General features: G+C 38.8%; 1 protein-coding gene across 1 annotated transcript in view; it reads right to left on the bottom strand.

Moving 5' to 3' along the window:
* Window positions 1–228: 228 nt before the first annotated feature.
* LOC140235714 (ubiquitin carboxyl-terminal hydrolase 34-like) overlaps window positions 229–11,344 on the bottom strand; it is a 105,321-nt gene continuing 94,205 nt past the window's right edge. Inside the window, exons 69-77 of the mRNA XM_072315729.1 lie at window positions 9,909–10,016; window positions 9,026–9,133; window positions 7,520–7,644; window positions 7,000–7,123; window positions 6,029–6,108; window positions 5,580–5,723; window positions 4,745–4,879; window positions 3,402–3,792; window positions 229–2,315 (exon numbers count right to left, since the gene is read on the bottom strand). Coding sequence (XP_072171830.1) covers window positions 1,822–2,315; window positions 3,402–3,792; window positions 4,745–4,879; window positions 5,580–5,723; window positions 6,029–6,108; window positions 7,000–7,123; window positions 7,520–7,644; window positions 9,026–9,133; window positions 9,909–10,016 — 1,709 coding nt within the window. The 3' untranslated portion in view covers window positions 229–1,821. The remainder of the gene's footprint in view (window positions 2,316–3,401; window positions 3,793–4,744; window positions 4,880–5,579; window positions 5,724–6,028; window positions 6,109–6,999; window positions 7,124–7,519; window positions 7,645–9,025; window positions 9,134–9,908; window positions 10,017–11,344) is intronic.

Here is an 11,344-nt window from a genome sequence, read left to right as displayed (position 1 = left end):
ATCCAGACCAAAATTGTCATTATTTCATAAACGAGAGACGGTATACGCTGCAAGAAAATCGAACAAGCTCGATTCCCACTTTGCTATACTATTCGCAGCTATTCGGTACTTTCGAATAGTGCCCTCTTATGTGAACCGGTGTGAGGAAATCCTATCGTTCGATTCAAGCTATTCGCGTGCCCTCGAAAACGAGCCCCGAATACCCGAATAGTATACTTCTATGTGAACGCAGCCTAATGTACACCCAATATTGAAAGGATATCTTGTCACCAGCTTACTTAATAAACATCTACAGGCAGATCTAGTATCACAAGCAGAGTTTTCAGCTTAACATTACATACTGCTTTTTCACTCATCGTGTTATGATAGAAATAAAGTAATCCTGGATACATATTTTGTTTATGATTGTCACTTACTTTCTTAAAAATTCACACAAACAAAATAGGGCCTTATTCATGTCCAATGTGACATTTATCTATCCTGTACTAACTTTTTCATATCTTGTCTCCAGATATGTACATTAAGAAAGTTTGGAATGTGTAGCTTGTTTTACCCTAATTTGTTTCAACTCAAAAAATGAATGGAAAGGAGTAATTGAAACTGGGTCATTGGTTCTTCACAGTGTTACATACATGCAGTAACCTTTCAGATCTCAAAAATTTTCTGTATTGTTCCAGTTGCATAATGATAATAATATAGTCCCATAAAACAAGGGCAAACTTTTCAGTGATAGCATTTTTCTTCAAGAAGGCCATGTCATCATTATAACTGCAATGATTACCAGGTAATTCTTAATATGTGTAAGTAATGAAGGATGCTTCGGGTACGAAATCTTGTCAAAGGATGAGGGCACCAGGCGGGATTTGAACCCAGAAACTCTTGCTTGCCAGACCACACACTAGTCCACTTACCACAGGTCTCTCACTGCACTTGAGACCCTCACAGATTGTTTGGGCAAAGAAACAACGTCACTAAGCACACTGGTGAATTAATTGAAGTAAATCAATAGGAATTCACACGCTCAATGTTGGCAGCTTACTGATCTGCAATAGCGGTATTGAGAGAAAAACTAAATCAAGGTGTTTGGACAGTGGACTGATGACCACTTGGACATGTTGCTGCACTTCACCAACGACATTACTTTACCAAGCACTGATTGACTGAATAATCTGTGTACATCATGCAATCATTGACGCAGAAAAAACTGTCCTTGAATGGTATTATAAACTACTTCTTTTTTTCCAATAAATCAAAGCCATGTTATCATAAAATGTCCATACATTTCTCTCTCTCTCTCTCTCTCTCTCAATTTTGTTTTGTTTATTTTAAACCACAGCAGAATAAAATCATCCCCACTTAATCTGTAAATACGGATCAGAAGGTATACATTGACTTTCAATTGTACAGCAACCAACAGCATATTGCAATAGTGTTGGCTGGTCAAACATTGCCCCAAAAAAAGAAGAGAATTTGACAAATAAAAATGAAACAAACAGGTGCACACAGCTGATTTGACATTTATTCCAAGACATCTAGCATTCCATAAGAGGAATGGTGAGTCAGCTTACATGTTCTCCTTATGGATATGGAACACTGACTGACCAAACACAGCACCTGGGAGTATTTCCATCACATCTACAAGTTGTATGTAGCATTCTCAAAGATCCTCATGTTCAGAACATTTCTGCTGCATTCGTCAAACAGCATCACAGAGTAGAATATGCTCAAACACAGACAAAGTACACTTTCTTGCTTGCATTGTGGAGTTATGAAATGCTGTCTGCTGCTGTGACCAAGTCATGCAGACCTGGTGAGGTACTGCTATGATTTTTCCAGGAGGCTAATCAACATCTCCAGACTCTTGATGAGAGCACCAATCTGGTCTTGTTTCCTCCCCTTCTGTCCCACCAGCCTCGAGTCCTTCGTAGCCAGTATCGACTGGACACCGGCCTTACCACCGGGGGATGACGATGAGTGGTCCGGAAGTTCTGTTGGAGAGCGGGGCGAAAGAAGGGGAAGGGAGGGGTTCAGACTCTGCTCCTCCCCCTCTTCTTTGTCCAGGGGTGGACACACTACACTGTCATCCTTTTTGTCCTCAGGAGCAGCTTCCTGGACAGGTCTGTTAGTTTTCCGCCCCCTCTCTTCTTTGATGGTGCCAGATTTGGGCTTAGGGCAGTCGTTTCCTTTAGCATCTTTTTCAGAAGTCCTGTGAACTCTTGTTTTGACACGGTCCTCCTGTGCTCTTTGAGATGTTTTGACTGCCTCTTGACTGGATTCCTGGCTTAACCGTCTTCTCTTACTTGGGATACCTTCATCTATCAAAACACATAACATTAACCATAACACAAATCATAACATCATAATAATGATCAGTACAAATTTTACCATCACTACGCTAGCCACGTAAAGTGTCAAGAGCACTATTTTTCTTCATCACTACACAATGCCACATACTTGATTTTGTCAAGGCAAAGAGAATAATCTTGACATATTTTCTTCATTTTCTTTTGTCTTGCAGTGAATTTACATCCACTGCCATAATACATAATATTTCAGACAAGGCAACAATTTTTGCTCTAAACTTATCATGTTCACCACACTCTAAGCTTTAAAAATTGTTAATGAGATTTCACACAACAGTTTAATTGCATGATTAGATACTGAAAAGACGGTAATTCCAAATTATGACAATCTTTACCTCATCATATGCACACAATTATTCAGTTTTACACAAAACTGCTCGCATTAACACTTTTCTTCTTTATCCTTTAAGTCACAATGACGCACTGGGTTGATACTGCTTGCCAAGTATATCTTATCATCTGAGGCAAACCACTAGGGGTCATCATTCACCTGTTTTCTGGTGTGTGTGCATGTGCATGTGTGGTAGACCACTTTAACAGGTTGCACCCTACACTCTGTTTGGAAGTGAAGAGGGATCTTTGATGTGTGTGAGTTGAGACTCCCTATAAATAGGACCTCCATTTTCTGCCCTTTCCAGGGGACAGTGAGTTTCCCTCTAATTAGCTGGGAGGGTATTTTCACACACCTCCTTGCTCAGCTGTACTCATAGAGATTCAAACCCAAGCTGTTCTAATGCAAGGGAAAAGTGCTACCGACTGAGCAGTCTCAACTCACACTTTCTTGGTCTACAAGAGAAATGGTCAAGTCTGCTGATATCTATTTATTGTAGAATCATGAGTTCCACTACAAAAGTGATAACTCTGGATAATTATTATACTGTGACAGAAAGTAAACTATTTGAGATGAAATGTGAGAATTGTCCATCAACCCTCTTTGTTAGAAAAAAAAAAGGTTATCAATAATGCTCATTGGTTTTTCAATATATAAGAATACAGTATAAATGGTAAGAAGTATGGTTAACTAAATTGCACACATACCTGTGTCTTTTTCTTCCTGGTGAGGATCCTTTTTCTCATCTTCTACACATTCTTGCATCTTTCCTTCCTTCTGTCCATCCCCTCTTCCTTCTTTACCGTGCTGTGCCTTTCCTTTCCTTCTGGACAGCTTCCCACCATCTCCCTTCATTGTCTTGGCAACCTCTGGTCCAGCATCCTCCTCCACCTCAAACTCCTCAGATGATGAGGAGGAACAAGAAGAGGAAGAGGAGGAGGAGGGTGTCCGGTTCTTCTTGGGCGGTGGTCGCTGCCTCGAAAGGCTCGGCTGGTGTCTCTTGCACACCTCCTGGATGTGCTTGAGGGCTGGCAGGAGGGCAGGATTCAGCTGCTGGGGTTGGACTGAAGAGAACATCTGGAGGAGGGCTCTCAGATCCTGCAGAGAGGGGGTAAGCAGCAAGGTGTAATGCTTACTCCCTGCAAGCAACTTCTTCTTGTGATATGGATATCATAACGGGCATGACAAACTCATATTCCCTGGAAATCCTGCTTCTGCTTTACAAAAACTATGAACAAAGGTAACTGGAAAAATGGCAGACTCTCTTTCTTTACAGTTTATTAAAGCAGTCAAATTATACAGGGTCAATATGACTCTCACTCTGAGAAGACAAAGTCTGTGGAGCACTATAAAAATGAATGTTACTAGTACAGAGTATATAAAAGGAACTATTGTTTCACCACATATAAGTTTTTATAGCAAACTGGTTCTTAATTTTCATTATACTGCATGTGTTCCTCAATAAACATTTCAAGAGTTGTATGTACTTTCTATTACCTGGGCTGCATGCATTATTCTTTGTGTATGTCTGGGTGCCAACAGATATTCTGTCAACATTGGTTTTATCAGATGTGAGATCCACACTTTTCTTCATAGGAAAGCAGACTTAATGTCCCGAATTCACGAAGGTAGTACAAATGAAACCATGGTTTAAACCATAGACAAAAACCATGGAGCGCCAAGTGTCTCACAGAATATTTCGTTACGAAATCGGTCATTTCATCAATGAAATGATTGTTTTGTAACGAAATGACAACATTTTGTAACTAAATGAATATTTCGTCCACGAAATGATAATTTCGTTAACGAAACGGTCATTTTGTCGACGAAATGACCAATTTCGTAACGAAATATTCCGTGTGTCTCTTGGCGCTCCACGGTTTTTGTCCATGGTTTAAACCATGGTTTCATTTGTACCACCTTCGTGAATTCGGGCCAATGGGTGTTAAACCTCACCAATGAGTGTGTTGCCATGGCTACAAAATGACACTCTCAGTACAATTCAACATTTGCACACTGCCGCAGAAGTTATCTATCAGTTAGCACTTACCCCGTTGAGTTTGTGAGCTGCAATGGTTAACTGGTGTCTGTCATATCTATCTACATCGTCTCTCTCCGCCATCACACTGTTGCATATTGTCTTGACTACCGTGTCCCAGTTATTGCACAGTACATGTTGGTATACCTGCAATGTTCAGTCAAACAATTGGGTCATATTATTTTCTCATTTATAGTTTTTTTTTTTTTTCCTTACTGCAATTGCACACCCAAGATTTAAGTTGAGACAGTATTTTCTGTACATTCTACAGTCAGAGAAGACAGACATTTTCCCCTTAAATGTGATCAGGGTAGAAAATAAATAATAGAGCAAATCATGAGTAGAGAGAAAAAAATTGGAAAGAGAGCCAATACAGTTCCTTATGATTATTTTGACAGGTAGTGAAGAACTTCCACAGTATTTAGTTAAACCCTAAATTTGCTGTGTTTTAATATCATGTAGCTCAATGAAAAAAAAAAAAACAAGAAACATAATCTATATATATGCTTCAAGTATAACATGATGCATGTAAGCACAATAGACAAATGCAAGAAGTGGTGTATAGTATGAGTTTAGAAATGGTATTCTTCCAAGCCTCCCTCACTTCACTTGAGAGACATACTACAGTGGACTCCAGTTATAACGAAGTCCTCAGGACCAGCAGTTTTCTTTCGTTATATCGAAATTTTAGTATAACCTAACAAATCAACAATAAAAATACATAGAGTGGATAATGTTGCGGCCCGAGTTTTTACTTCGTTGTAAGCGGAATTTCGTTATAACCGTGTTCATTATAACGGGAGTGCACTGTATGCACCAAACAGCACAGTGTGATGTCATTACGTACCCTTGGGAAGAAGATACACAGGAAGGAGGTGACGTGTTGGTTGTTGAGAAACGTGCGTTCATCCAGGAGGATGCTCTCTATGTAGTCATGGAAGGACTGCATGCTGCACAGCAGCTGTATAGGGTCTCCACCCTGTGACATACACTGGAATGGGAGGTAGGGAAAGGGGGAAATCCCTTTCTGGTAAATATTACACTGCTAATAGACAACTTGTTAATTTCTACAGTCATTCTCTCAACTGTCGATTGCATTTAGTAGGTATTACTAAGTAAATTAATAAAATACTGAAAAGAAATTAAATAGTTTCATTATTAGAAATCTATTGACATTTTCAATACCACAGAAAATAAAGAGAGTACATTATTTTCATTGGCAAGTACAAACAGGCATGATTAACAGATTATACATATTTTTTAAAAGTTTCCAAATAATTGGTGATGTTACCACACCTGTGTGTTGTAGATTGTCTTCCAGTATTTGGCAAACCAGTCCAGTTGTAGAGGAATTCCTTCATAGGCTACCAGCACACCTAGTAAAGAGAAAATACATCGGTCATTAATAGATTTGTCACAGTACTGATACACAGTCAATCTTGGTGCAGTCCCTTGATGATATTTGTACTTAATATTCCACACGTTTTGCTCCGTTGCAATGAGTGTCTGTTTACGTGTATTAGGTTTTGGGTCCTCGCTGCATGCTTGCCGTTGCACAGTTTATATACAGGCCGAGTGACCTCACCGAGTGTATTCAAAGTCAATTCTTTAGAGTCCTTGATCTTGTCGCCATTATCCCCTGGCAATGTTTCATTGTGGTAAAAAAAAAAAAAAAGTGTTATGGTTGGCAGCATGTAAAGACTTTTCAACTCTAATATTAAGGACTCTCTGTCTTATCTCTCACATTGGGCAAAAACCCTCTGTTTGAACATGAGGATTGCTTTTTTACTTGACTTCAATTGTGATTTCTTGAACCTGAAAATTATTATATCTTAGGGGAGTTTCCTGACATACTCTTTTATCGTATCACATCATCATCATCATAGTGACTGCTGCATGCGTATGTCAAGATATGCACTCTTGCCATATTGCGCCTGCTCCACTGAGGTGAACTTGGATATGACAAAAGGGTGTACATACATTTTAAACTGTCTCTCTTTTATTTCTACAATAGTCTTTCTGGATTTGTTTTGAGGGGCAAACCTGTACTGAATATCACTGAATATTCGTTCCAATGTCAACAACTTTTTGCAATCATAAACTGATTGAACGAAGAGTAGATTTTCAATTTCGATTATCTACGAATGCCCTTTTACAAAGATACAACCCTTTTAGTATCATGGCTGAGGAATGAATTATATCAGGAATGCAACAAGAGGGGACTAAATCAATGAATCAGAAGCTGACACTCTGGCTGCCAAACTTACTGAGTCCCACCACATCCTCCGTCAGCATCTTCTGTTGCAGGGCTGCATAGCACAGAGCCTCGATCAGGTTGTGGTATGGTCCAAAGAAGTCAAGCAGGGCTTGGTCATACTCTCGGTCTGCACCCTGAGGATTGAATTCAGTAAGAAGATTGTCAGATATGATGGTTGTTATGATTCTGAAGACCACTGACACACATCGGCAGGGATTGAAAGCTAATGTGGGACTGGAATCTAACCTGTTCCCAAGAAGGTTCTGAAATCTCCAGAGGTTCAGAGGTTCCCTTTGGTAATGACTTCTTGATGCTACCAATCCATTAACATTGATTAACTCAATGGTTACAAACTGCATCCTCAAAAAAAAAAAAAAACAAAACAAAAACAAAAACAAAAACACCACCAACAACAACAACCCTGAATATCACTGTCACTGCAAAGTACAAGATAGTTCATTTCTGTTGCCTCCTGAAAAACAGCATATAGTCAAAGGTGAAAGGTGACATTACTCTTGAACTACTCTTACATGAGATGTTTCAAGCTGACTCGGGTGCAAAAACATCTGGAGCTCAGGATGAGGTGCTCTAAGTGTGGCCTTGTTGAGGAGTGGTTTGGGCATTCGGCGAGGGAAGTATGGACCAGATGAAATAACTGGCAATAGATCACAATGATAAATACCAACTATATCATATTGTTTCTTTTCAATAAAAAATTCCACATTTCTTTTTTTCAGGAAAAGATATAATTTCCTAGAGCAAATGTGATCATTTTCACTTCATAACATCACAAGAATTGGATAAAGGTTGTTTCAGCTTCATTTACAGGACGGACAGAAACATAGAAACACAATTTCAAAAGTTCCTGTATCCATTTCACTGAACGGTGCTATGTAAGTTTGTTGATAGCTTCTGCCCGAGGACTTTGGAAATCAGGCTAATTTACCACAAGAATAGTCTCCATTGTAAATGTTGAAGAGAGAGAGACGGACTATTTCCATCAAAAGATTCCAGTGTGACAATGATCTCAAGCTCAGTTGAGTTGAATGAAATATCAAAAAGTTTCCAAAGTTACCTCAGACGAGTAGTAAATAGTGCAGTGTGATAAATCCTATGATTTAGGTTCCCTGTCATCAATGAGTGCAATTAGGCCAAAAAAAAAAAAAGGTTGTATTGGCGTAACATGAGATTTTCAAATAGGGTCGGTCGGGCGGATTTTTATATTAATTTCTTTTTTTTGCTACTTGCATTTTACGTGTATAACTCGTGGTCAGTAAACAGTTACAACTGCTGCACCGTATGTGCTGTGTTCATCTATTCTACAAATCATTTATGAGGCCGATATTACTCGAATTATACCCCTTCACAGAATTTAAAGATGTTGAAATCCCTATCCTGAATGTTTTCACTTCATATTTTACTATTTTGACTTAGATAAGATAGATGCAAATTGACCCATATGTACTATCTTTTCATCGCACACGGCGATCTCTATTACAGTCCCACATATACAGATTCGTGTAACACAAGAAACCTATGGCAAAACTGTGCACAATATATTGCAGTCTGAATGCTAAGTATACACTGTATAAATCTTGATAGAGTACGCGTCCGTGTTGGAAACAGATGACGTACTGATCAAGCGAGGCTATGCGAGGCACTAGCGAGATCTCTCCCTCGTACATCCGATATCCCCAGAGCCGTTTCCACTTCCGGGTTTTTTGCGATCGCGATCGCAGTCAAGAAGATACTTGATATCGATAGCAAATTAAATAATAAAAAAACATAGGGTTGTCGGAATTTTTAGGGTCGGGCGGGTTACGCCAATACAACAAATTTTTTTTTTTGGCCTTAATTGTGAGGATAATATCAGGTGCCAGCTCTCTGTCCAGCCACATGATGAACACAAGCAACGCTAACAACAACCTAACACTAACACACATGGTCTCGGCTTACATCTTATGACAGGCCATGTAACAAGAGATTATCTGTAATATCAAGTGAGACTTCAAGAGAAAGACCTGCTGTAGACTTACTGGATATGTTGGACTGTTGCTGGAATTGTCGATGTGTGTGGTGCATCATGGGAACTACTCGCTGGATGAAGTCATGGGGATAGAGAACCACCATGCTGTGTAGGACACCTGCAGTAATAACAAAACCAACACAAACTACCAGCATAAGGCCCTGGAATTCATAACTACTGTATACATGTATTAAAAGAAACACTACAAATAGTACACAAAAATACAAAGTGTAGGACAATCATGAACAAGCCTCTAACTGATTCATATTTGCTACTGATGACATTTTGAATGCCACAGTTGACTGATGCAATTTCACATTTCAGTACAACAAGTAGCAACAGAAAGGTAAGTACATTATATTGCAATGAAGCGGGATATATCATATGTTTTTTTTTTTTTTTTTTTTGGTGGTTTTTTTTTTTCCAGACGTCTTTGGGGTCCATTACATTTGGATGTTAGTAGTTATCAGAAGAATACTAAATATGCTGTAACTATGGTCCAGCCAAAAGAAGAACCAATCAGCTGTGAGTACCTAACTTGCTTCCATGGTAACAATTATTGCTATTTTAAATGAGTACATACATCTTTGGAAAACATGATTTGCTCATAATGGTGGTCTAATCTGCATCATCATCAAGTCAAAATGAGAACCAGATCGTCAACAATGAGAACTAGATTTTCAAAAAAACAAAAACTCATGAAATTCTATTTGAAAAACAGTCTTTACATCACACTTTTCATATTTCACATCAGTTACATATTGCTCTCTCATATCTCAAACTCTGGTCATTTCTACTGCATATTATTATCATGAGTTTTCACAACGTGGAATTTGACATTGATAATGCACACTTGCTCATAGATTTAATCAAAACAGAGACTGTAATCTCACCAAGACATTCTGCTCTGACATTGTCTGGAGTGTAGGCATTGAGGAGTGTCAGCAGCTTGAGGGCAAAGTCCATCCTTTCCTGGAATTGATGCAGGGAATGCTTCACATCTGATAGGTAAATACACAAACCAACACAAAGCTACGTTCATCATGACTTTATTATTGGCAGAGTCACAATCAATCTAGACACACTTGTGCAGTTATATCTCACATGGATTTAGTTTCAGACTGGATTTGTACTTGATGGTGTTTGTGTGGCTTTATGTCAAAGGTGTGTTCATTCACTTGATTACTGTAATTATTTTTTTAAATTACAACTTAAGGGTATTCCTGTATGATAAATAAGCGGATTTGGGTCACAGGTCTAGCTAAACATTATAATACAGCTGATATTCAAATGGTATTACACAGGAAAAAGTTTGCATGGACAATATTATTTTGATGCAATATTTGGTACTCTGGGGTACCAAATGAAAAGTTGCCATTTTGTTGAATCATTTTTTTTTTTCAGCACTGTAACCTGGGTTACCAAAAATGTGTAAAAATAATTCTTAGTATTATTATGCACAAAAATGTTTTCGTGTTTGTGATTACGCAACAATTAATGCATGCAAATAATAACTTCTTTTTTTCTCATTTACATGCTCTGTTGTACTCTTCGCTGTTTAAAAGTTGACATGGAAGGAAAATCGGCATTGCGATCGTTATCACCATGCCAATTCATGCCGGCGCTGATGATAAGAAAATAGTGGCCATGACAACATTGTACAACTGTATGATAATGGACATGAGATGGCGCTACACAATGCCGTACAATGGTGTACGGTGAGACGAATCATTTTAGGCCCTTGCAAACTTATCTAAAAAGAAGAAACCAACGCAGATATACACAAGGCATAACAGTTTTGTGTACCGTAACCTACATGAGGATGTCAGACAGGAATACTCCTGAACAATCTTTTCCCCAATTTCACCTTCAGCTTCAGATGACATGAATTGATTTCTGAACTATTACAAGCCTTATCTGAGTGCAGCTGGTTTTAAAACCCTGAAAGCATGAGGATCCTCTAATGGTGACTTTACTGACATGCTTTCACTGTGTTTGCACAGACCTGAACACACTGTCTAGTGCTTCAGCTGTGTCAGTTAAGTGTCAATACTGACTGACTCCTTCAGCGTTGATAGGTTTCTGGGATGATTTTGTTGTGATGCTGGTTGAGCTGTAGTATTAACATTGACTCCTCCTGAGTCACCAGATTTCAGCAATTATCTCTTTGCTGCAATACAGCTAGAACTGTGTCAGTTAGTGTGGTTTCAGCACTACAGCACTACGATGTGAAGATTTCTACAGTAATCTCTATGCTGCCATTGAGTTTTTACAATAGTAGCATAATATCAATACTTCCTCCTTCAGTGTCAATAGATTTCTGCAACAC

The sequence above is a fragment of the Diadema setosum genome, chromosome 1, assembly GCF_964275005.1.
Source record: "Diadema setosum chromosome 1, eeDiaSeto1, whole genome shotgun sequence".
Classification (NCBI taxonomy): domain Eukaryota; kingdom Metazoa; phylum Echinodermata; class Echinoidea; order Diadematoida; family Diadematidae; genus Diadema; species Diadema setosum.
The sequence above is the reverse complement of the archived record's forward strand: the minus strand, read 5'-3'. Positions and strand labels throughout refer to the sequence as shown.